Source organism: Protopterus annectens, chromosome 8.part0 (assembly GCF_019279795.1).
Source record: "Protopterus annectens isolate FY-2018-M chromosome 8.part0, PAN1.0, whole genome shotgun sequence".
Classification (NCBI taxonomy): Eukaryota; Metazoa; Chordata; order Ceratodontiformes; family Protopteridae; genus Protopterus; species Protopterus annectens.
This window is the reverse complement of record NC_056741.1, coordinates 866,154,618-866,182,587: the sequence shown is the minus strand read 5'-3', so window position 1 is coordinate 866,182,587 and position 27,970 is coordinate 866,154,618. Positions and strand designations below refer to the sequence as shown.

General features: G+C 42.6%; 1 protein-coding gene across 5 annotated transcripts in view; it reads right to left on the bottom strand.

Moving 5' to 3' along the window:
- The window catches only part of HDAC6 (histone deacetylase 6), a 1,533,697-nt gene that overhangs the window by 943,686 nt on the left and 562,041 nt on the right, over nt 1-27,970 (bottom strand). For all 5 annotated transcript variants that reach the window (XM_044080374.1, XM_044080376.1, XM_044080377.1 and 2 more), the window contains exon 11: nt 1,994-2,059. In XM_044080374.1, the coding sequence (XP_043936309.1) occupies nt 1,994-2,059 (66 nt within the window). The remainder of the gene's footprint in view (nt 1-1,993; nt 2,060-27,970) is intronic.

The following is a 27,970-nucleotide window of genomic DNA, read 5'->3' as shown; positions in this document are numbered from 1 at the left end:
AAAAAAAACAGGGGAAGGGGGGATAAAATGGCAACAAACTAGATCTGATGTACATCTGGCTGAGTGGGGCATTATGGGTAGATGGAGGAGCCGAAGAACTGGATTCAAAGTCTAGTGTATGCAGCAAATTCGAATATGAGGTCAGATCTGGTATACGTATGTTAAGGAAGATGAAAAGACAACATCACATCACCAATTCAGCTATTCCTTCTGCAGTTGGTCCTATGTTCTGAACAATCTTCCTGCAACTATTCAAGATGTCTATCATAATAATTTCTTCTGTAAGGAATGCTTTCTACTTTATAGGGATCATTATCTCTGTTTAGGTCAGTTCACCATACGAAAGCATTTGCACTTGTGTAACTTTGGCCCTCTTTGGAATCTAAAATTTTGTAATGGAAGATAACAGCTATTCATATCCAATGTAGCACAGCCAAACCATTACTGCAACCCTGGAGGCAAGACATGTATGTCATGTAGTATGTTAAGCAGCCATCACTGTTGAATGTACAGCTACACCCAAATGAACTGTAAACAACTATTTTCTTCAGTATGTTAATTAAATGTGTACTACAGTTCTATACAAATGATTGATTTGTACTGGACAATTCCATTACAGCACAAAGAATTACAGCTGTGAAGCACTGCTCAGCTTCATCCTATAGCCCTAGGTTTGATTTCCCTACACACTAATTCTGAATAAGTCACTTGACCAAATCAGTACTCCTGCATCGTCTTTGGAAAAGAGCCTCTTTTAAATAGTGAATCATACCATTTATTAAAAGAACTGGACTTCACAATGCTCTCCTACAAGAAATGTCTTGCTGATGCTGCAGACAGTACAACTGATTTCCACATACCCATTGCACCTAGTGGTCCAACAAATGTTCGAGTCAATACTGCAAGTCCTGAAACACTAAATAAGTCTTTTTCAAGTGAAATAAAAGCAAAGTACAAAGCTCACTGTAATACATTAACATGTTTTTTGCAAGGGCACAAGGCACCCTGAACCCTCACACCTTGCTACTTATTCATACAAACTCTGGGATTGGTCTGCTTTGGAGATGTGAGAACTCACCAAGACACAGCCATTTCATTCTTATAAAGTATTTAGTTCTCCTCTTGTACTTGAACTTTTGCAATTCCAAGGACCAGACATCCTCCTCAAACATACAATGGGAACCCCACTATATGCAAGTACTATTGTGTCACATAACCCAGACCAAGGCTGGAAATGAAGTATTATGAATTTAAATGCTGAGAAGACAACTACATGAAACCGCAAGAAGACAGGTGAATAAGTACCTAAAAATAATGGGCAAGACGGATTTTTTTATATATGATGTTGACAAGAACAGTAGTTTTAGGGTGTTTCCTCATATTGATGTTTACAAACATTTTATCATAACAGATCAAGGTGCCTCCAAATATACAATGTCAACATGCTGAATAAAAAACACTGAAGATTCAGGAGAAGAACGAATACTGGATACCTCTCTTCTCCTTTAAACTTCTCTTTTGCAGGCAGACTTGTCCCATGCACCCACTGAACTTACACATACTAACTCAGAGACCGCCATACCTTACAGAAATGGGAATATTTTAAGAAATGGCTATCGTGGACTTAGCATAATTAAGTCTGTTTTTTTGGCCATTCAGTCTTAGCATTATGGGACTCGCTAAAGCGGGTTCCAACATTTCAAACTTTTAGCCTACAAATCACATTTTAACAGCAAGTTAACTATAGGAATCCAGCTGAAGTTGCATGCATTAAAGCAGACTTCTGCAGTCAACAGGATGAAAATACCCAAATATAGCGACTTACGGCTGGATGTAAAGAATGAATGAATTAGAATATGCAGGGAAAATTCAAGAAACAAGTCCTTATTTCATGCTTTATCACCATAATACACCAGACTACTATGTCTTCCAAAATGAAAACTCGCACATCAGAATTCATCACACTCAAAAGTGAATACATTTCACTGCTTACCTCATATGCTACTGGCATAAGGACCTGCAGGAATGCTGTTATGTAATCTGCGTCACCCATACCAATCTGCAAACATCCAAAATACAAGACATTTACTATTAAAAGGGCATGACAATGTACTAAACAAAATTCAGGAAAACAAAATACTGCTAGCACTTTTTGTCAGATAACATAACTCAGGAAACTATTAAGTTCACTTCAAGGAATGCATTTACTAGCAATTTCTTTCCTTTCACAACACAACATTTATGCTCTCATGTACCTATGTGATGGACACTAATTTTCTTCCTTTTATCCTTAACACATACTCTTTCCTGATAACACCTCCACCATGGTGCTATGGAAACCAGATAAACTTACACTAACTTCTACATCCTACAATGGCAGAGGCCTTGGTGGGGGTTAAAGTGATCAGAAGAAGACAAGCTTAACAGCTCTGACTCAGCCTTGTGATGTAGAGTGATAAAGCTCTGACTGCACTCCAGATAAACTGTGTTTGAGTAGAAGGGGGCATTATATTCAATGACTGACATAACAAGGGCTGAGAAAGGGGCAAAATGATATCCCTAGATCTAGACACAATGCTTTTGTTTATAAGCTGTGCAATATAGAAACACTTTCTTACAACAGTTACATATTGGTCAAATGTAAGGTCACTGTCCACATAGGTTCCCAAATCCCAAACTGGGTCAACCCTTAGGGGCATATCGTCAATGTGGTAGTTCCCATGGGTGGATGATTTCCCAAAGGATACAATAATACATTTTTTGGGTTTTAAGTTCGGTCCATGATTTTGGCACCAGTTATTTACTTGGGAAAAACCTTCCTGCAGGATGGCTTAGTCATTTGTGCATTCAATGACTTCTCCTAGCTTGCCATCATCTGCAAACATAATCAAACAGAGCACTTTGGCACTGGCCTTTACCTAAGAAAAGTAGATACCTGACAAGAGAGGACCCAGCACAGAACCCTGACAGACTACACTGGTGACTGGATTGTTTGTGGAGGCAAATTCTCCTATTTTGATTATTTACATCCTATTTGTAAGCCAGATGGCAATCCAGCAGGTAGCATAGGGGTATATTACCCATTTACTTAGCTTTTCTACTATACCTCAGTGGGGAATTGTGTCAAAAGCTTTGGCCTGGTCGTGGTACTCAGTGTACCATTTTGCCTTCATCCATTGCTTTGGTGACCTTTTCAAAGAAATTCACCAGAATGAGTAAGCATAACCTGCCTTTAATGAATCCAAACCATAGTATACAGCTCAGCAAGCTCCTGCCTGGTGCCCTGCAGAGTTCTACAGCAGCAGAGATAAAAGAGAGACCTTGGAGTGATGAAGTATAATTCTTTTGCATTTTCTTGCTGCCTTTAGCTAATTACACCTAAAATGCTGATTTTCTAGAGTTTCTGTGATTTTAAAAAGCTTGTTTTAGCTACATATTGTACTTATTTTACTGCCTGCACTTTAACAAAGTTGTTTTTGTGTTTAAATTACCTGTTTAACTGTTGTAGGCTACACACACAAGTGTGATAGCCATTTCTGTGCATTTAAAGTATTTTTGACTGTATCTGCTTTATTCTCTGAAAAAATAAATATATATATATATATATATATATATATATATATATATATATACATACATTTGTTTTCCCACCTTTCTAAGCTAGTATAGTCCAGTTTTGAGGTTAGTTCTGAATTCAGGGCTGTGTTACAAGTTTCTGTGTTTGCCCATACCTTTCTTGAATAGAATGAAGTTTCTCTGTTCACTGTGAGAGGGAGCTTTGAGCAGCCTATCTCTTCTTGGAGGAGTGGTTTCAGCCCAGAAATTAGTAGTTTATTGGACATTTTGGGTTAATTTCTCTTCCATTTCCCTGCTATAAAACCCGCATTTGCACGGTTTTGTGCGCTGGTTAGCTAGGGTATAAGTATTAACGGCTCCACAAAGTGTACTCTTCAATTTTTCCCTTGGAACTAGACAAACTTTCAACTTAAGCACTCAAACCATTCACTTCTCATACCAGCACTTGCTCAAACCTCATAGCAAGCACTAATAAACCTTAGCACTAGACCCCCCCCCTATACTATAGAGAAGGACATGGGTCTCTATTCGACCTTACCAGCCAATCAGTAAAACAGTTCACTGTACCTATCCAGGCATGTCCATAGGGCAGTAATAGGTGTACTCTGCAGTCCAACTGGTGAATCTGGGCATTTTGAGGCAATGTTACAATTGCCTCATGTACACAGATAACCCTCTCCTCCTTCCACCAAACACTAATACACGCGAGAGATGCAATTATACAGCCAAACTGGAGGCTAAGCTCTCTCAACCCAAGACTGGATCAGGCAGTCAAGAGGAGAAGGGAATTACTTGCATCACACTACCAGTCTCACATAGACCTATGAAACCAGCACCGGCAAAAAACACACATAAATACATGAAAACATACTCGGAGGCTCTAAATAAAAATCTGCAAAAGAGACCTCCAAAGCAGACATCCAAGCAACCCCCCCCCCCCAACACAAACCATGAAACACATACTTCACAAAACCAGTGTGCCACACAATCACAGCCTTTAAGGCAAAATAATATACCCAACACACTAGTAATACGTGACTCTATAGTCAGGCACACTGACGTCCCACTCACTAGGCTGAACAAGGAGAAGGTTACTGTTAGCTGCCTGTCGGGTGCTAGGATCCGCCACATAATACAAGCACTCAGGTCACTCCAGAAAAAGAAAGTACAAATATGACTCTGTCATTGTCCATGTTGGTGTGAATGACCTGAGCTGTACCTCCCTGGACTACATGAAAAGAGACATGGAGGAGATCTCTGATCACGTAGCCCAGGTCGGTATAAGACATTGACTCTGAGTAGTATCCTGCCCTCACCAAGAATGATACCACGGTACAGAGAAAAAATCATCAATTTCAACAACTGGCTAAGCTTCTGGTGTCATTCAAAGGGGATCCAGTGTCTGTCAGCCTGGGATGACATACTCGACAAGCCACGCTGCTTTGCTAGAGATGGCTGTCACCTGTCACCCTTAGGCTTTCGAATACTGTCCAAGGCTCTTGCCACCCCCACAGTGTTTTTTTATGCAAGGCTCAAAAGACAAACCCACCACCGTAAATAGCACAAGTAACAAAAATCGGAGGGTAATGTTATTCAATGCCAGAAGTCTAAACCTCAAAATGCACGCACTCCTACTCCTCAGTTTGGAGAAAATCGATATATGTGCAGTAACAGAAACCTGGTTTAAGGCTCCAGAGAGCACTACCAGGCTACAACTCATACCATACATTTCGGCCATAAAACCTGGACCGAAATACAAAAGGCGGGGGAGTATCCATATACATCAAGGATACCCACACTTCCAGTTTAGTGGCACAGCACGATGCTTCAGAGATCATCCACGTGCAACTAACAATGGGCAAAACTGCTATTCAAATTATAGCTTGCTACAGATCACCCACCATATCCCAGGACCCCCACTCCGCATTCCTGGAAACACTGGGAAACATAACACCCTAATATTGGGTGATTTCAATTACCCAAACATTAACTGGGAGACTTACTCAAGTACAAACTCTCTTGCCCAACATTTCCTAGAATTTATAAACTCAAACGCCCTGGATCAACTGGTCAACACCCCCACCAGAGGTGACAACATATTGGACCTGGTCATCACCAACATGGGCGACCGGTGTTCCACACTGGAGGTCAACCCCTTGCCGGTTAGATCTGACCATAAACTAATCACTCTGGATATCCACATTCCGCCACCACCCCCGGTCAAAGAAACCACCGTGAAAAACTTTTCAAAAGCAAACTTCACGTTACTTAAAACAGAGGTGGGAAGTTTCAAAGCCCCCATGCGAAAGGATAACGCTATCCAAGCTGCAAAATCCTTTACTAATGTACTCTACGGGCACCTACAAGAATGCATGGATCATGCTATCCCAAACAAAACCAAGACTCACTCCTCCAAGAAAAGGAAACCAGTCTGGTGGACCCCTGCCATAAACAAGCTATACAACAGAAGGGGGAAACTAGTACCGAAAAGAGTAAAATCCCAAGAAGGGAAGACATCCCTGATCAGTATCAGCAAGAAACTATGTTCCCTCATAAAATCATCCAAGGCTAGCTTCGAAAAAGAAATTGCCATGGATTCCAAAGATAACCAAGGCATTCTTTAGCTATGTCAAGAATCTAAGTGGCAATTCTCAGATCTGCTCAGAGTTAGTGCAGAATGGCATAAAATACACTGAACTGACCGATATAGCCAACTTCCTGGCAGACAGGTTGAGTACGAACTTCTCCCCCCTCTCACCCCCAAAAGGGCCCATAACTATACCAGAAGAATGTAATGCCCCTGAAATCACAGACACTCAGGTTAAAACAGCCCTCTCCAAAGCCAAAAACACAGCATCAATGAGACTGGATGATGTCCCAGGCTGCGTCCTACACAAGCTCAAAGATGAACTAACCCCTCACCTAAACACACTGTTTAAACTCAGCCTTTCCACAGGCTACGTACCCACAGAGTGGCATACAGCAACGGTTATTCCACTCCACAAAGGTGGAGCCACAATGGACCCCAGGGACTATCACCCTATAAGCCTGACTAGCTTGGTCTGCAAAGCTATGGAGCGCATCATCATGGATCTCATTAACAGAGGCATTGGAAACATCCAAACACACTGGACGCTACCCAATTTGGCTTTGTTATGGGCAGATCATGCCTTCTAAACCTGGTGAACTTCCTTGAGACAGTTACCAAGGCTATAGATGAGAGAAAGGTGGTCCACACAGTTTAACTAGACCTCGCAAAAGCCTTCAACACCATTCCCCACTCGGGTATTATAGACAAGCTCACCAGCCTGAACATAAACCCCTACATCACGAGATGGGTTGCCAACTGGCTCACGGACAGAACCCACGAGTTGTGGGAGCTAGGTCCGACTCTAAACCGGTTACAAATGGCATTCCCCAGGGCTCAGTCCTAGGACCCCTCCTGTTTGGCATATACATCTCAGAGGTACAGGCGAGCACAGGAGGACTATGGCTGACCAAGTTTGCAGATGACTGCAAACTAGGGGGCTATAATTGACTCTCCAGCTGACACAGACATCCTCCAAAAGAGTCTCAATGAGACAAATACCTGGTGTCAAAAGCATGGCCTCAAGCTAAATGCCAAAAAGTTGATAGTCATCCCCTTTGGAAAAAACAAAGTACCCACAAACTACCACGTAGGTGGTAGCCCCTAAATACGGAAGACGTAATAAGGGATCTGGGGACCCAAGTAGATAACCTCTCCTTTGATAATCACATTGCCAAAGTGGTTAGAAAATCCTTCTATGTGGCCCACCTAATCACAAAAGGGTTTGCATCCAGAATGAAAGAGGTCATTGTCTCCTATATGCATCACTCATCAGACCCATCATAGAGTACAATGCCCCATTTGGGATGTACCTTACAAGACACCTGCAACAACTGGAAAGACCACAGAAGTACCAAACCAAGAGGATCACTGGCCTATGCAGCTCGACTGAAGAACTCCAGCTGTACTTGGCTGCATACCGCCTACTCAGAGGTGATCTCTGCCTGACATACAAGACTATGTCCAACCCAGAATTGATGGACATGCTCCACCTAAAAAAAAACATATCCCCTCGAGCCACATGTTCCAATGATCTAAATCTCACCACAACAATAAATAGGACGTGCTGGAGGGATAGAGTCCTGTCCCAGAGACTTCCCATGCTCTGGAACAAGATTCCAATCTACATTAGGTAGAGCTCCTTGCTAACCCTCTTCAAGAGGGACCTTGACGAGTGGATGGGAAACAGAAAGTTTACCCCAGGGATCACTTCAATGGCTCTTGCTGGACAGAGGCACAGGGAACTAATCTAAAGGGGCAGTGAAAGCCAACACATTCCGGTTAGGCTTATAAATGCCTTCAGGCAGACAGCCTAGTACCTACCTATGAACCTATAAGACGGGTTTAGCATTTGCAGGTTTCCTATGTCCTTGATTGATTAATTCCATGATCGGTCTTTCCATGACCTTTCATATGAGGCAGGTCAGACTTACAGGTCTGCAGAAGGTCATCCCTTATGCATCGGAATGACTACAGTTGTTCTCCGTTCGCTTGGTACAAAACCTGTATGGGAAGCTGAAATTGAACAGTGTTGTTACGGGTGTTGCTAAATTGTGCTTTATGCTGTTTAAGATGCATCCAGGTTCTCCAAGTGTCAACCTACTAAAATCAGTTTTCTTGTCAGCCATATACATGCAAGTACTTTTGGCTAAAACTTCACTACAGTTTTGTTATAAAAGTACTTATTACATCCACACATCTTCAAGGAGGAGTTGAAAAGTGTGTTCTCTAGATGATTTACTTTGCTGCACTGTGCTGAAAAACACACTGTCACAGACTCGCACTCCATTTGCTCTTATCATCTCCCGTACTTCTTATTTAGTGAAGCATGTTCACCACCATCACAGACTCTACTACTAAACAGCAAATCAACCACGATATTTTCCTAGAATAAACAACACTTTTACAGAAAGTTTCATTGTGTGACAGCCCTCAAATGAACTCAACAGCCCAACTATAAAAAAGTAGCATGATGAAAACCCACAAATCCAGCCAAACTTAAAAGAAGGGTAAAAAATAGATCCATAGTTTGAAAACTCTTAAAAAATCTAAAGAAATGGACACTAAACATCATCCTGCTTTAAGCAGACAAGCAAGCTAAATCCAACAAAATGATCAGATTTTCTAGCAGCCAATAAAACCCAAAGGAAGGAAAACAACTCTGTGTGAGGAGCTATGTGACAAAATGCCCTACAAAACAGCTTTGAAAAATACTGCACTACCCTTTAATGCAGTTTTAAACTATTCAGCTTTATAAAAGAAAGCACTGACAAACATGCTGTTAAGGCACAGATATCCATCATGGACTTATTACTAATACAGGTTCTAAAGGGCATTCTCAATGGAATTATCTTTTAATGAACTGGATAGACACCAAACTGACAATTTTTTGACATAAGACAATGATGTAACAGAAAATAATGAAGTAACTATTGGCTTAGATGCTGTCTCCTTGATGACTTACCTTCCTTCCCTACGAAAAGCAAATTAGATGAACAACTGATCTGACTGAGCAAAGAATATTCACTAAGTATAATCATAGAAGGTTACTAGGCTAACAGTCCTAGAGCTTATCCATTCATGCCCTAATTTTCCCATTTATCAATGTCCACAGACAAGAATGGCTTTGGTATATGTCTGTGCCTTACAGCATCTACAAGGTGCTCCCTCCACAAGGAACAAAGATAACAAGTCGGGGCAAATAAAAGATTTCTCATCCATTGGTCCAGATTGCATTTGCATAGGCTTAGAGAACAGCTCTGCTTCACATATGAAAGGGGAGGCTGCTCCAGAGAAGGAGTGATCTCTGAGACACAACTGTCCCGCCAACATGTTTTGTTTATGTCACAAATGAGGTTTAGATCCTTAGATCAGTTAATTCTAATGCTGTTTGTTTTGCAAATGTGTAGTAGATCCATCAGGGCTGGATCAGAGAATGCCTTGTAGCTTAGGCATAGATCAACCCTCAGTAGCCTGCAGGAGACAGAGTTGAGGTGGTGTGCATAGGACATATTTACACCCTGTACTCCTTTAGTGAGGAACCTCTGTGGCCACTCCAGCTGTGGTCAAGTACATGCCGAAGGGTGAACTGTACTTGATTATTGGTTTAATCAGGGCTGCGTACAGTGAGATTATGATCTCCTTAGATCTGGATTCCATGTCCTTATAAGTTGTCCCACATAGGATTTTCACACTACCATGGACACAATGTGTAAGTTCAGGTTACTGTTCACCTGAGTTCCCAAGTTTCTCACCACTGGGTCTACTCCTATGCAGGGATGATCACCTTCCCAAAGGATATAATTATGTATTTTTTGCACTGAGTTTTAGATCGTAGTTCTGGTACCAGTTATTTGTCTGTGTCAGACCCTCCTGGAGGATATCTATATCTTTCTGGGATTCAGTGATTCTACCCAGCTTGCAGCTGTCAACATATTTGATCAACCAAAGGCTCTAAACATTTGCCCTGACTTCAAACAAGTATATTCTGAATAGGAAAGGTTCATTACTGAGCCCTGTGGGGCACCACTAGTAACAGGCCCCTTGGTTGAGATGGATTCCCCCCACCCTAATTTCATGTGTCCTATCCATGAGCCACTTGGCTATCCATTGGATGACATAGGGAATTATGCCTAAATTTATGAGTTTGTCTATAATACCGAAGTGAGGTACTGTGTCAAATACCTTTGTCAGGTCAAGGTAGGCAGTATGTACTATTCTGCCCTCATCACCGGCTCTAGTGACCTTCTCAAAGTAGTCCACCAGGTTTAGTAACCTTAACATACCCTTGACAAAACTGAACTGGGATGGGTCCAGTGTTTGAAGATTTTCTATGCTTTTACAAGGTCCATGATAATTCTTTCCATGGCCTTGCATACAAGACTAGTAAAACTTACGGTTCTGTAGTTCCCTGGGTCTGTTCATGGTCCCCTTTGTGTAGAGTGATGACCATTGTAGCCCTCCATTCCCTAGGAATAAAGCCTGTCTGAAGGCTGTGGTTGAATAGAGATTCTAGTGGGCCTGACAAGTCATGTTTCAAGTATTTTAGGAGGTATTCCAGCATATCATCAGAACCAAGTGATGCAGTATTTTAAGGTTTGGAGAGTGCAGTGAGGACCTGTTCTTTAGTGACAGCTGGGGGAGAAATGGTAGAAGATATTTCCTGTGGGGAGAGTAACTTGGGGTGATAGGGAGATGGAACTAAAAGTTAAATTTATCACCTACCATATTTGCTACATCCTTCGGTTCCCTACAGGGAGTTCCATTTACTATTATTTCAGCACACTCAGGGTGTTCGCCTTAAGGTTGCGTATATGACTGAAAAATGCCTCATGGTTATCCTTAGCCCAGGAGGTGAGTTTTGCCTCAAAATTGGTATTAGTGGACTTGATTAGTTCCTTGAGTTGCTTGTTAAGACTGATGAGGGAGGTTTTTTGTCTGTTGGACATAGCACTTTCCTACTTTTGGACAGAATTTTCTTTCTTTTGTTGTAACCTATTTATACTGGGGAATACACCAAGTTTGTCCGAAGTTTTTTTTATTTTTTTATTTGGTACTACTGTTTCTATGCAGTTATCGACATGCTTGTACAGGGTTTCTGTAAACACATTCACAAATGCCACAGTGTTTTCTGAGTTTGGAAGGACTTGGAATTTAGCTATGTCATTGCTTAATAGGAGGTAGTTAGCAGTGGAAAAGTTCTAAAAGGTTCTCTGGTTTATTGGGAGTTCAGGCTTTACATTTATTTTTCTGATCTGACCAGTGAGGACATTACACTAGGGGTGTGTGCAACATGACCTCATTTTTCAGTACCAGACCTAGGATATTTGCACCCCTAGTAGATGTGCAGACTAGCTGTTCCAGGGTGTTTGCATTGACAAATCCAGGAACCTTTGAGTCTGCATGATGTTGGTTGTGTATGTATCCCATTTTATGGCGGGATAGTTGAAATCATTCAATGATATGGTGTTGGGCTTAATGATGGGTTAACTCCAGTACATTCCAGGGTGTGGTATGATTATTCTGGGTCATTGAAAGAGACCTGCAATTATCAAGGATATGGTATGGAACATTACCTAAGGTTAGTTGAACATGGAGTAGCTCATGTGTGTCACACTGTTTGACCAATCTTGAGGTATGCTTATGTAAACTGATATACATCCACTCTTGTCCTTTCTTGTGCGGCAGTTCATCTGAATGTGTGGAAAACATTACAGCCGTGTACTGCAGTGACATCTTCCACATCTTTAAACCATGTCTCATTAACTGCACAAATGTCAACTCTCTCCAGAGTGAGGAGCACTTCCAGGGAGTGGAGCTTCTTGTTGAGACTCCTAGCATTGAGCAGCAATACCTTTAGTTCATCTTGAGTAGAATTTATTATGGTGGAAGGTTTATCAGATTAGAATTGGCTAAAAAAAGACACTACTGGATGAATAATGTATTGGCCAGTATATCTGAAAGTCTAGAGGGGACAGGTGCAGATCATCCCTGGCAAAGCAGCATGGGTTGCCGATAATGTCCTTCCAAGCTAACAAATACCGGACCATTGTTAAATGGCATCATTTACTAAACCAAGTGTTAAAGTCAATCATCTTCTGTTTATATTGTGGTATCATCCTTGATGAATACAGATTGCTGTTCAGTGCTAGGCTCATACCCCTCCTTGGGACACACAATCTGAAAGCTCTGCCATGTCTCTTTTCAAATAGTCCAGGAAGGTACGTCTTGGGTCATTAACACTCGCATGGACTATGACACAGTCATCCTGACACTTGTGGTTCAATGCCTTGTAGTGCATGTGTGATCTGGCAGATCCTTGCCCCTGACAGGAAACCGACAGTCTGTCTCCTTGCTCAGCCTAGTCAGCAGGGCATCAGTGTGCCTCACAACAGTCTCCAATGACCAGTATACTGCATAGTGTAGCAGTCTGCCTTAAAGGCTTAGAGGTTGAGACACTGTGAGAGGTAGTTGTATGTCCTGGTGAGTGTCGACTTTGTAGTGTGTTTGGAAGGCTGCCATGGACAGCATATGGGAGGTCTTTAGGTTTGAGCAGATTGCATTTATGAGCCTCAGCATATGTGAGTTTGTGTGTCTGATCCATAGTACATGCAGTGTGTGTGTGTGTGTGTGTGTGTGTGTGTGTGTGTGTGTTACTGGTAACCTGCTTGGAGATATCAGTGTTTGCATACAACAGCTTTGCCTCCAAAAACATACTGTAATTACAAGTCTCACATACTGAGACAGCCTGCATAAGAATAAGGTGGCTGCCTGTAAACGTAAAACTGCTGCACTGCCTCAGGATGCATATTTCCACAAGGTTGAAAATACAGAGACAATAGGAGAGTGAATATCCAAGGCAACTTGTAACTAATTAAATTTGGAGCTGTTGGGCTGAGGATAGGTCTAGGATTGGGGTAATGCTTCCCAGCAGGCAAACCACTGATGCACAGCTCCGCTCGGGTTATAGGAGAAGAGCTACAGAGGAATCCAATGAGTAAACAGCAAAAATGCAAAATAAGTGTATGGAAGGCTCAGATCCTGCAGAAATACACAATTCTTAGGTCCCAAGACCAAGTAAAATATAAACAGTAAGAATGGAGCAGAAATATAGCAAATGAGGCTCTGATCCTGCAGTAATTCACAATCCTCTCACTATTATGAGTGATATTACAAGACTGAGGTCGAAGGCAAGTAAAATGCAGTAGAAACGCAATAAATTAGGCTCAGATACTGCAGCAATTCACAGTTTTTTTCACTATTGTGTGTGATACTACAAGACTAAGGCTCACAGACAAAGTAAAATAAAAACAGCAAAAGTGCTGTAGAAATTAAATAAATGAGGCTCTGGTCCCGTAACGACTCACAATTCTCACACTACTGTGAGGGATACTACAAGACTTAAGATACCACACCTTGTTAAAAATGCTATCTGCTGACCTTTGGAAAAAAAAACAAAAATGCAGAAAAGAACAATACACAATTCATATAAACCCTCTGAATATTGCAGTGTGCATTAATTGAAATGGGATGATATGAAACGGTGTCCAACTCAAGCTACAAGAGTCTAATGGGGAGTGCCTGATCAGTTTGAGCTATCCATGCCTAGAAGAATTAGGACTGCGAGGGGCTTCCAAAGTCTAATAGTAGGAGTGGACAGAAAAAATCCATCAAGTTTAAAAGCACAAGAAAAACTGAAGAGGTGGGTGGCAAAAAATCCAGAAATCAATGGAGTGAAAGAGAAGTTTGAAATGCAGAGCTCTTGTAGCTGAGGAGGAATGTAGGCAAATATCTTAAATAAGATGACTGTTTCTCAGCTCCTCCCACTGGTTAGCTAAAACTAACTCCTATTCAATCAATGAATGCAAAAGGAACATTTCCTAACTGATAATCGCCAACTTTTAAGACTCCATGAAAAAAAACTTTGCTGTAAAACAAAATTTAAAATACAACAAACTGTAATACAACAGGACCAAATCAAAAATTAATGGAAATATCCAAACCTTAAATGTGAAAAATTCAAAAATCAATGCAGTCAAGCACACTGGACATCCGCTGTAAGAAAGGTCACCCAACTCTGTTCTGAGTTTCTAGGAAAAAGGCAGTGGACTCTCATGTTCAAAAATGTCAGAACGGAGAAGAGTTCTGGTCTCAGGAAGAATTTATATTAAAGGGAAATCTGAGCTATGAACTTCACCATTCAAGAGCCTCAGATCTCCAAAATCCTTCTATGAAGTAACAGATATCAGGAAAGTACAGCTCAGTAAAAGGTTTACCATAAGAGTAAAATGCAAAGGTCACCATAACAGCAAATTATTCCATATTTAGGTTTATCCACTCTCTTTATCTGTGTTCAATGCAAACTACTCAACAGTGGCCTTCCCTGTGACGACAAATGTGCTTACGGCTTTGAAAGTGCTACAACACAGAGAACAAGACTGTTATATATTTATATATATATCCATTACTATTGTATAATTACAGCCAGGAAAGCAATACTGTGGTAGGCAACTATCTAGTGTTGAAGCTAGTAATGGGTACAAAACAAAATATATTATATCTGAGAAACATTTTATCCAATCATCATAACAGTCATTAAAGTAACTATGCTCAAGTCCAATAACTTGGAAAAGGTGGGAAGGAAGCTTTATTGTTGCAGTGACATCTCTCCTGAACATCCATTGTTAAGAAAAGTTCTCTACACAACTATATGATCATCTTCAAGAAGGCTCACTAACAATGACTCACTTCCATCTACAAAGAATCCAAATCAGTACTTTGCTATCTTTGGGAAAATGTAGAGTTATGGGTCCCCCCACAGCATAGCCATGTCAAAACATGTCCTACCTCTTGAATGTGCTTTCAACTGGTAGTGTCTAATGTATATGTGTACAGCTGTCCATGTAACAGCATACAAAACATATTATGCAGAAATATTTCCAAAAACTAAGCTGCTGAAATTGCTTCTGCTAAAGCATTTTTTTACTCATTTAATTGACATTTGCTTACCAAGAAAGTCAGACTGGGATAATATCCCATTTTCAATGGAGGCCCAGGTAGAAAAGCTCCACACTGATATAATATGGCTGCAGTTAAAGTTAATACAAAGCCCAATACAGAAGAATTATATACTGACTACTACAATGAGGATCTATACAGTGGATATAAAAAGCATACACACCCCTGTTAAAATGCCAGGTTTTGTGATATAAAAAAATGAGACCACAATAAATAATTTCAAAACTTTTCCCACCTTTAATGTGACCCATAACCTGTACAATTCATTTGAACAAACAAATCAATTAGGGAAAAAATATAAAAAATAAAAAACATACAATAAGCTGGTTGCATAAGTGTGCACACCCTTAAACTATTACTTTGTTGAAGCACCTTTTGATTTAATTTCAGCATTCAGTGTTCTTGGGTAGGAGTCTATCAGCATGGCACATCTTGACTTGGCAATATTTGCCCACTCTTCCTTGCAAAAGTGCTCCAAATCTGTCATATTGCAAGGGCATCTCTTGTGCACAGCCCTCTTCAGGTCACCCCAGATATTTTCTATTGGATTTACATATGGGATCTGGCTGGGCCATTTCAAAACTTTAATTTTCTTCTGGTGAAGCCATTCTTTGATTTGGATGTATGCTTGGGGTCACTGTCATGTTGAAAGGTGAAATTCCTCTTCCTCTTTAGCTTTCTAGCAGATGCCTGAAGGTTTTGGGCCAAAAGTGATGGTATTTGGAATGGCTCATAATTCCCTCCACCTTGACTAAAGCCCCAGTTTCAGCTGAAGAAAAGCAACTCCCAAAGCATGCTACTGCCACCACCATGCTTCACCGTGGGGATGGTGTTCTTTTGGTAATACGAAAAAGAAGTTATGTCTTACCATAATGTTCCATCTGTGTTGTAGATCTTTATTCATTCATTACTATTATAGGACTTTGGTTCCGTCCTCGGAACCGACATGGCCATTTATCAAGCTCGCGCCAGCCAAAAACTCTCAGCTAAGACCTACCCACAATGCCCCTCTCATAGTCCTTTCAGATCGAGTTTGCCTGCCATTATAGTATAGAAATAATAAACGAGACAGTAGGAGGCTCTGGCTGAGCAAATACCTTAAGTGATTAGGAAAACTTAAGTCCACCAGGAGTCTAGGCAGGGGGAAGGAGGGCAGGATGTAATGAATAAATAAAGATCTAAACACAGATGAAACGTTATTACTTTACCTGATGTTGTAAATTTTTATTCATTCATTACTGTTAGGACCGAGTCCCCAGTTACTTGAGTCCTAGGCGGCCCTAAGGAAGGACATTCTTGAGCACCATAGAACCAAAAGATGCTCGTCCCCTGGAGGCCAGATCCAATTTGTAATGAGTGATAAAGGTATGAGGTCTTGTTCAAGTGGCTGCTGTGCAGATATCATCCATACAGGCTCTGGAATGGAAGGCCACTGAAGCATCCATCGATCTAGTAGAGTGAGCCTTTATTCTGGAAGGTACAGACACTTTGCTCTGATGGCATATGAAAGTAATGACGTTTCTGAGCCAAGAATATAAAGTCATTTTGGAGACAGGCCTACCCAATCTGGGTCCTGCAAAGGCCACAAACAAATGATCCGTGTTTCTGAAAGATTTAGTTTTGTCCAAGTAGAAGCAAAGTTGCCTATGAACATCGAGTATGCAAAAGGTATTCCTCTGTATTTAAATGATGAGGGAAGAAAACCGGAAGGTCAATAGATTGATTAATGGAAGACCCAGAAATTACCTTGGGCAAAAAGGAGGGGTCAGTACCATAGAGACACTCTTTCCCTATGAAAAATCAAGTAAGGTCTCTTGACACTCAAGGCCTGCAACTCAGATATTCTTCTCGCTGAGGTAAGGGCTACTAGAAGTAGAGTTTTCCAAGACAAAAATTTCATATCACATGAGTTAGAAGTCTCGAAACGAGGACTTGTTAATGACTGAAGCACCAGTGACAAGTCCCAAGGCTCTATAGGAGGCTTGACAGGAGGTTTAACATGTAATACTCCTTTCATGAAGGTTTTGCACAGTCGGTGTGACACAGAATTGTCAAATCCATTGTGAAAATTTGCAATAGCTGCAAAATGCACAGTAATTGTCGATGCTGAAGCTCCTGCGTGTAGTAGGGTAGTCAGGTATTGTAGTATCTTCTGAATAGGCATGGAAAAAGAGTCTATGTTATGATCTTTGGCCCATCTAGAGAACCTAGCCCACTTACTAGAATAAATTTTCCTGGTGGAAGGTTTGTGTGAAGCCAGAAGAATCTCACAAACAGGAGATGAAATATCAGGTAGCCTGGCAATCATCGGAAATGGAGAAACCAAGCTGTGAGCTTGAGGCTGTGGAGACTGGGGTGAATCAGTCCCTGACGATATGACAGCAGACCTTGGGATTGATCCAGGATCCACTGGCTGTGAATCAGATGAGGCCAAAGGAAATGGAACCAGATTTGACGGGGCCAATAAGGGGCAATGAGGATCACTCTGCTTCTCAATCTTTGAGCTTTCTGGAGGAATTTTGGAATGAGAGGAAACAGGGGAAAGGCATACAACAGACCCAGGGGCCAATCGTGCATCAGAGCATCCCTCGGTGACGCCCCCTAAGGGAGAATCAGGGCAAAGCAGCTTCTGCATTTGTTGTTTAGGGGAGAAGCAAACAAGTCGCAGCAAGGCCTGCCCCAATGGTGGAAGATCTGATCCGCTATTATAGGACTGAGGGACCACTCGTGAGACATCAGAATGTTCCTGCTCAGATTGTCCGCAATAAGACTGGAACTCCTGGGAATGTGCATTGCTATGAGAAAGCGGTTGGAAGCCATCACCCAGTGCCAGATTCTCATGGCCTCCTGACACAGGGGTAAGACCTGATTCCGCATTGTTTGCTGATATACCACACGACGGACATGTTGTCCAATTGAATTGCAGTGGTCCCGGAAGGAAGGGAAGTGTACTTGCAACGCTAAGAGAACTGCCCTCAATTCTAGGACATCTATGTGCAAATTTACCTCCATGGGGGACCAGGTGTCTTGGACTGTCTTTCCCTGGGAATGCCCCCCACCCTAACAGGGAAGCATCCGTGGTCACCGTGGCCCTGGGCTGGGGAAGGCATAACGGTCGACACCAAAGCTTTGATTGTGGCTTCATCCACCAAAGCATTCCTTTCTTGCAAAGGTTTGTAAGTCATCATGTGGTTGAGTGGGTGGGTTATAAATCGACCATTGTGATGAAAGGAGTTACTGCACTAGTCTCATGTGCAACCTCGCCAGTGGAACTAAGGCAATGGTTGCTGCCATAGATCCCAATAGCTGTAAGTACAAGGCATGCTGGTACAAACGGCTGTGGAAGGAGGACTCGAATCCTACTTCTTATTTTTGAGAGCCTGTGAGGAGGAAGGGAAGCTTGACAGGAGGTTGTGTCGTAGATCGCTCCAATGAATTCCAGTGCTCTTGTTGGAGATATTTGTGATTTGTCCATGTTGATCGTGATACCTAAGCGAAGAGCAAGAGAGACTGAGAATGAGAATATTCCTGATCGTGGCGGTAAGGAGCCAATCGTCTAAATATGGAAACACATGGAATCCTTGTAGTCGGAGATGAGCTACTACAACTGCATACATTTGGTGAACACTCTGGGGGCTGTTGACAAACCAAAGGGCAGTACCCTAAACTGACAGTGATTGGCTCCCAGCTGGAAGTGGAGAAATCTCTGCGAGCATTTGTCCATCTTTATGTGGTAATACGCATCCTGGAGGTCTATAGAGCACATCCAGTTGTCCTTCCCCAGAAAGGGGAGGATGGACTGTACCGTGACCATCTGGAATTTTTGAGGTTTTATGAATTTGTTTAGTAAGCTGAGATCCAGGATTGGTCTCCAGTCCCGTCTTTTTTGGCACTAAAAAGAACAAGTAAAACCCGGATTCCCTCTGGTATGGTGGGACTGGCTGGATGACTCTTTCTTAGCAACCTTTCGATTTCTAAGGCTGCAGCCTCTCTCTGACAGGGTGGGACATCGGGGATTCATTTTACAGGTCTTGGAGTAAGACTGAATGGGATAGGACAGCCTCTTCTCTGCACCCACACATCCATTGTTATGAGTTGCCAGGCCTGTAAGTACAGGGGAAATCGACCCCCAACTGCTTCCAGAGGAAAGCAATTGGGCCACTGTTCAGGAGCGCTGGTACGGTCGGACGGAGAAGGAATCCCTACTGCCCTGGTTGCCTGGACCCCCTCTGCCCTAAAAGGGGCATCTTCTGGATGAGTTGCCCCTCTGCCCCGGGGGAATGGATCATCACGAGTGTCACAAAAAGATCCTTGGGACTTCTTAAACCACAATTTTCCCCTCCTCTGGTTCCCGGAATAGGATCTCTGGGAGGGTGGGGTGGAAAAATGTATGCCCACAGCAGACAAGGTCTTTCTGTCCTTCTCACTACATGATAGTGTGCGTCTCTTACTTTGGGACCAAAAAGGGAAGAGTCATCAACAGGCGCGTTGATAAAGGAAGATTTAATGGGGTCCGCAAAATAACACAAACGCATCCAAGCATGCCATCTCATGAAGATGCCTGATGCGGCTGGTCGAGCTGCCCCTCAGTGGTGTGAGAGATCAAGCACATCGAGGAGTTCAAGATGGATTCCAGGGTAGCCAGCTGAGAGGCAACAGTATCACGCACCTCGTCAGGCAGTACCCCCGCCAAAGAGGCAAACATTTCTGAGATTAGGTTTCTTTGGAGGCGAGTAAAGTGTGCCAGATAATTCAGTGGTCGAATGCCAAAGGCCGCTGAAGCATAGGCCCGCTTCCCCCAGTCTGTCCATAGCCCGAGACTCCCTGTTCGGGGGATGAACAGTGGAACTATTTTCTGCCAGTTCCCTCTTGGTGGCTGCCGCCACAACCATGAAATCAACTACCAGCTGTTTGGACGAACTGGGCTGGTCTTCGGGGGGGGGGGGGGATACAATTTTATCTGGCCTCCGGGGGACAAGTTCTATGTTGTCCGGGGCCTTCCAGGCACGTTGCACAATAAGTTTAACAAGCTCATCTACAGGTGGGGTCACCCAGGAAGTAGATGGTTGAGCACAGAAGGCCTGCAAGAACACCGATTCCTCGAAGAAGGGTTGAAGGGCTTCCAGTCTCCCCTTTGCTTGAGGAGCTCAAGAATGTCTCCAAATGAGATATCTTCCAGGGGAGACCGTGGAGACCCTTCTCCCTCATCACAATCGGTGTCTTCAGTGATGGACTCCTCAGGGGAATCAAGGTGCTTCCTCTTGCAGTTTCTTCCTGGGTGGCTCCCCAGTAGGATCTTCTAAGGAAGACTCCGGAGAAAGGGTTCCCTTCAAGGGAAGGTCTTGCGTCTCCCATGCTCGGGAACCCAGAGTAGAAGGTTGGGACAGCTGCATGCTAGAGGGGGGTTCTGGTGACGATGCCAATGGTGCCAACTGCGAGCCTGTTGAGGCAAGGACCCGCTAGATCACCTGGAAAGCAGCCCGCCCGATGAGGGATGGGAGCCCAGAACCGAGAAGGACAACCTCAGTAGCAGGGGTCACACCCTGCCCTGAGAAGCCCGCCTCCAAGTGAGGAGTTCTGAGAGGACCAGTAGCTGCCGGGGCCATAGATGGCACCACCGAAAAAATAGGTCTCGAACTAGGAGCCACGGTGCAGACAGCCCAATCACTGCTCCAAGAGTGCGCCAGTTCCAATGGAGCTGTTGCACCAAGAGTAATTGGTGACGACAGGGGAGCTTCCGCAGTCGGAGCAGAGACGGAATGCACCAGGTTGGCCATTGGTACTGAAGTCTCTGGGGCCTGGGAGGAGGCTGGAGGAGGACATACAGGTGAATATGCTGTGAAAGCTTCCGTTCCAAGAGGGAAGGAAGACCTAGCAGGGTTTTATAATCCTCTAGCTGCCAAAAGCTGGTCCATAACCATCACTACATCTTGTTCTGAAAGACTCCTGGTGGATCTGAAGGAAGCTGCCTAAGGAGATTCAGGTCTCTCAAGAAATGGACTAAACTGGTGTCCCAAAATGGTGCCATAAGTGGGAGAATATTTGGTTCTGGGAAGGTGTTCGACCTTTGGAACAGACAGCATCAGTGGAGCTGTATAAGACATCAGCACTTTGGCCAGGGATGGTGCCGATGCAGGTACAAGTAGTCAGAGCCTGTGTCAAAACCAAGGTCAGCACCAAGGAGGGTGGTGCCGAAGCTGGTACAGTGGTGGGAGCCAGAAATAAGGGCAGCACTGAGGGAGAAGACATGGAGCCTGATGCTGAAGTAGTCTGCGTCGAAGGCACAGGAGAAGCTCTGTGTCGACTCGGTTCTGAGGCGGTCGGAGATGTCGGAAATGAGTGACTCCATTTCTCTTTATGTTTCTTAGTCTTAGAAGGTTGTGAGACCTCCATACCAGAAAGAGCCTCCAAGAAGGGAGTTTTCATCATACCCTTCAGAATCAGCTTGTTCTTACGCTCAGCCAATGTACGGTTGCTGAAGCTGGAACAAATATCACAAGATACATTGATGTGGTCAACGCCCAAACAATAAACACACCGGGTGTGACCGTCTGAGTTGGGCATCTTACACCTGCACTTTTCACACTGTTTAAATCCTAGTTTTACTATATCAGATCATGGAAAACTACACTATATTCCTAAACTACAAATTAACCAACCAAAACAACAACAGCAAGGTTAAAGACAACGAGGGTTTTTTTTTTTTTTTTTTTTTTTTTTTTAACACAGGTTTTAAAGGAAGGAGTACCAACAATGGTATTAAGAAATACCACAAAGTGGTAGGAAAGGACCTACCAAAGGTAGGGGAGAGGGACAGTACCAACGATGGTATGAAAGAGCTACCAAAGACAGAGGGTACGATTTAGAAAAAAGTATATAAATTTACAGACAAAAAGATGATATTTAGGGAAAAACTGACTAGAAAAGGTAATATAGATAAAAACACAAAAACGCTATACTTAGCTTGAGAGAAAGCTTGGCACGTCTGATGAGGAACGCTGCAAACGAGATCTAAAGAGACTATGAGAGAGGCATTGCGGGTAGGTCTTAGCTGAGAGTTTTTGGCTGGCACGAGCTTGGTAACGGCCGTGTTGGTTCCAAGGATGGAACTAAAGTCCTAGCAGTAAGAAATGAATAAAGATTTACATCAGATGTGTTGTTTTTGCGACAAACGTACCTTTTGGAATTATGGCCAAAAAGTTCAACCTTGGTCTCATCAAACCATAAAATTTTTCCACATGCTTTTGGGAGACTGTATTGTTTTGCAAATTTTAGCTGGGCCTGGATGTTTTTCTGTGCAAGAAAAGGCTTCTGTCTTGTAACCCTACCCCATATCCCAGACATATGGAGAATACAGGAGACTGTTGTCACATGTAGTACACAACCAATACTTGCCAGAAATTCCTGCAGCTCCTTCACTGTGGGTCTCTTTGCAGCTTCCCTGACCAGTTTTTGTCTTGTCTTTTCATCAGTTTTGGAGGGATGTCCAGATCTTTGCAACGTCACTGCTGTCCCATATTTTCTCCACCTTTTGATGACTGTCTTCACTGTGTTCCATGGTATATCCAATGCTGTGGAAATTTTTTTGTACCCTTCTCCTGACTGATAACTTTCAACAATGAGATCCCTTTGATGCTTTGTAAGCTCTCTGCGAACTATGGCTTTTGCTGTAGCAGGCAACTGAGTAAGTGCACGGAAAATCCTACTAGGACAGGTGAACCTGGCATTTTAACAGGGGGGTGTGAACACTTTTTATATCCACTGAACATGCACAGTGCAAATATTTGGATAGCTGTAACAAGGTGAAAAAAGAACATTGTCAATAGATAAGGTATTCATAAGATGTTCATAAAGATGACATTAAACATTATGACTACATTGTTTGGAACAGAGACTATTAGTATTCAAAATCTTTGTGTTGGTCTTTTAATTCTTACAGGGTGTGAATTCTTCTTACATGAAGGAAGTGACTACTTCCTACTGCCCTCTCTTAGATTTGTGTTCCATCACCTTGATGTTTTTAATGGCTCCAAGAATGTGGCTTGACTGTGTGTGATTGCTGCTCATAAAGCACTTAATCTATGCAACTTACTACCTTAGTGGCTGAAGTGTCAACTGTGGTTTCTTTTAAAGCCTATTTGATTTGCTCACACTGGCTTTTGGTGACAATCGCCATGAACACCAGCTGTTTTTGGCCGCAATTTGCTATTTGTTTTAATCAGTTTGATTTTTCATATTTCAAGTTGTTTTTTGCTTTGAGGTTTTTACTGTTTGAAGTGCTTAGTGAATAAGTACTTGATTCATATTTGATGTATACAGGAGACACCAAACACTGGACCCAACCCAATTGGGTTTTGTCAAGGGCAAGTTATGCCTACTCTACCTGGTGAACTTCTTTCAGAAGGTCACCAAAGCAATGGATGAAGTCAAAACATTTCACACTGCCTACCTTGACCTGGCCAAAGCATTTGACACAATACCCCATTCAGGCATTATGGATACTCAAGAGGTTAAGTATAGACCTTTATGCCACCTGGTGGATACCCAGCTGACTTACCAAAAGGACCCAGGAAGTTGGAACTGGGGAGTCCACCTCTAGAAAGAGGCCAGTCACAAGCAGAGTCCTCATACCGCTCAACTGTTTAGATTTTTGGTCTGTTCCTCATAAAATGTATGGCTTTCTGGCAAATAACTGAGGACTGAAGTTACCAAATAATGACAGTATTTGAGTTTCAGACTTAATAACTTACAAAAAATGCATGCTAACCCAAAACCTTTTACTCTAACACCTTTCTAAACCTTTGTGCAGGTTTCTTGTGCTAAGACGTTGACAGGTACGGGAGTCCCTCAGAGATTGGTCCTGGGACTGCCACTTGGCATTTACTTCTCTGAAGTCAAGGTCAATATCAAGGGCCTCTGACTGGCCAAACTTTCAGATAATTGTAAATTAAGAGCAGTCATAGAATCCCTGACCAGCACTAATGTTCTCCAGGAACAGCTGACACAGACAAATAATCTGTGTCAGAGCCATGGACTAAAACTAAAGGCCAATAAATGCATAACAGTATCCTTTGGGAAGTAATTCACCCCCGTAACACATCCCTAAGAGTCGACCCAGTGGTCAGAGACTGGGAGACTTGCATAGAAAAGTAAAGTAATCTAGCTTTTGACAATCACCTGTCTACAGTAGTGAGGAAATCATTCTATGTTGTGCAACTTAAAAACAAATGCGCCTGTAATAGAGGCCCATGGAATATATGCAAATGACCCCTTAAAGACATCAAGTGTTTCAGTTATATGGCTTCTGAATGTCCATGACTTTTTTCATTTTTTCTTTTCAAGTCTTTAAGGACATATTCAGGCGAATAAAGCCAAACGCCACTAGCTGTGGGCATACACATTTTGGCCTTCTTATGACCTTGTCAGGTTTTAAGACCCTGTGTTTCTACAGTCTAGCCAAATAGTACACTTATGCTGTGTTGATAAGGTAATAAGAAGGGTGAAAACTTGCATGTCCACAGCTACTTTGGCTTTATTGGCCTGAATTTTTCCATAAAGACTTAAAAAGAAAAAGAAAAAAAAAGTCATAGAAATTCAGAAGCCATATCTGAAACAATTGATGTCCTTAAGGGTCCATTTGCATATATCCCATGGGCCTCTATTACAGGAAGTTTTAACTACCACACAGTGAAAACTCTAGCTTGGCTAGGTTTTTCTTGTAATCTCAACTTAAGTACAAAGATACGGCATCTAGGGGCAAGGAGGTCATTCTTCCACTATATTTAGCATTCATCAGACCTGTCACTGAGTACAATGCCTCCTTTGGCACATACCCAACCAGGAAAGTCTACAGAGGTTCCTCATTAAAAGAATACAGGGTGTAAATAACATGTCCTGTGCAGACTGCTTCAAAGCCCTATCTCTGTATTCGGTCTCCTACAGGCAGTTGAGGGGAAATAGTACAGTTTTGTAAAAAATATAACACCATAACAGTAGATGTCCTTCTCTTCACTGTTGCAATATTCTTAACCTTAAGGATCTCTTGTCAAGGATAGCCCAACAACAGTGCAGTATATCAAAGCCTTTAGATCTTCTATGTGCCGTATGACACATGTATGCTCCCTGGACAGGATGTAGAGCATAAAGGTCATGCATAGGTGATGATTTTAGTGTCTGCTTGAACCTGACACCCTTGGGAACACAGGTTGAACTTGGCTAAGCTTTTAAGGGCCCTGGGGCCATTAGCCTAGTAACCTCTTATGATCCTATGGACACATTACCCAGAAATGAATAGCCCCAGTAGAGAACTGTCTCCATAGGACAAAAAAGGAAGCTATGCACATCCAAATGGAGAAAATGCAGAAGGAAAAGGGGGAGCCTCGGCCAGGAGAGAAACTAAATCAAAACCCCAAAGTAAAAGGGGTTAGTGAGAGGGACCAAATACTGCAACGGTGAAGAGAAGGACATCTACTGCTATAGTAAGACTTTACACAACTGTACTAAATCCTTCTATATCACTACTGCAGTATTCTTAACCTTAGGGAAAGCACAAAAGCTCAAGAAAAGGGACAGGAGGTGCAAGGCTGTCAACAAATCCATGCAGAATGGCTCTAGCAAAACCTGCTTTGGCTCTAGAAACTATATCTAATTTATAATGCTTAGTATAGGTATGCATGAGGACCAACAGCTTCAAGTATAGAACTGGTGTCCAAACCCTTGAAGAAACACCAGAACCAATAGCTCTACTGGAATGAGCTCTAACTGAAGTAGACAAACACTTGCCATGAAAAGAACAACAAAAGGAAATGGCTTTAAATATCCAGGAGGAGATGGTTTGATTGAAAACAGCCAAACCCAAAGCCCTGAGATGAAAACAAACAAAAGGTTGGTCAGACTTACAAATAGTCTTAGTTTTATCCAAACAGTACCAGAGCTGTCTATGTAAATACAAGGTATGCAGGACCCTCTCATTAACAGACTGTGGAGAAGGAAAAAGGAAGGGAGTTGTACTGCCTGACTGAAGGTAGCACACTAACAACCTTGGGTACAAAATAAGGATCAGTATGAAGAGACACCCTGACTCTGAAAAAACAAAACAGGAGGAATGGCCATAAGGGTATTAAGCTCAGAAATCCTCTGAACAAAGGTCAGTGCAAGCAACAAGACAGTTTTCCAGGTACAGTGTTGGACAGAAGCTGATACTGCATGCCCAACAGCAGCCTGGGTCAACTTTTCAAAACAAAATTAAGGTCCCAAGGAGGAGCTTCCTAGGGGGCCTAATATTTAGGACACCTTTAAAAAAATGTTTGACCTCAAAAAGAGGAGCAACAGGAGAATTCAAGGGCAGACAGGCAAAAACAGCTGGCAAATGGACCTTTACAGAAGAATAGGCCAAGCCAGACTGGAGCAATTTACATAAAAAGTAGAGAATCAGAGGGACACCCCCCCCCCATTGAAAAAGGGTCCCGGTTATAACATTTGGACATATAAAACTTTTTGGTTGCAGGTTTTCTTGCCGCCTGTAAAACCCTGAACATGTCCTCAGAAAACAGGAGCTTAAAAGGGATAAAAACCCTACCACACACAGTGTCAGTTGAAGAGTGGATGAGTGAGGATGTATAAGTAACCTCTTGTCCTATGTGAGGAGGGCCAACCAGTGAGGTAACTTGTGGTGACTGCCCCGGGCCAGATGCACTAAGAGGGGAAACCAGTGCTGTTATTGTCAAAAGGGACTCACTAGCAAGATTTTTGGGGAATCCAACTGAATCTTCTGCAGGACTCTTGGAAGAAGAGAAAGGGGAGAGAAGGCATAGAGTAACCTCCCCTTCCAAGGGAAGGGAAAGAAAGGGTGTCTGTCTTCCATGACAAATGACATGGCACTCTGGAACAGAAAAGAGGGAGTTGCCTGTTCAGAGGGTAGGGAAAAAGATCTACCTGAGGAATACCCCCTCCAATGGACTATGTCCAGAAACATGTCTCTGTGAAGCTCAAAGAGACGGCCACTATATTGTGCTCTGAAGGAATACATATAATGCCTGAAGAGTTAGCTGATAACTGACAGCAGGATCCCAGGCCTGAAGAGCCATCCTATAAAGAAGACAAGACTTTGTACCCCCCCCCCCACAACACTGTGGTGTTTGTCTGTGTAAACCAGGGGTATCAAACTCAATCACATAAAGGGCCGAAATAAAAACACATAGGCTAAGTCATAGGGCAAATTTTTTATTAATTGTTTATTAAGATATACAGTAGATTCTACTAAGACTAGTAGAAGTAAAGACCCTTCATAATCCTGAGAGACCACATCTCACGCCATCCTGGTGCATTAATCAGTGCACAGAGCATTGAATTCCATCAGCGCCATCACTGTGTGCTTTAGCGAGGTGCATTAATCATGTTCTGAAAATAACAACAAGCACAAAACAAACTAAATATACTATAAGCAAAAAAGTTAAAAAAAATGTTTTTTTAATGCATTGAAATTTAGGTTTTGAAATTGTTCACCTACTTGTTTTCTGGCCAGATGTCTGAGACCGTTTTCCCCTGGTCAGTGAGTCAATGTCTGGTTTTATGTCTTGTGCTGTGGCAACCCGCAAAACAGTGTGGAGGTTTTCATCTGTGATGAGTGATCTGTGCATGTTCTTGTTTAGATTCATTATTGAAAACATCTGTTCACACAGATAGATGCTCCCAAACATGGACATAACACGGGCAGCATGAAGTCGCAGCTGTGGCATCAAGTCAGTGGGCAGTAGACAGTAAAAGTTCTCTATCACAACATCCTGGAAC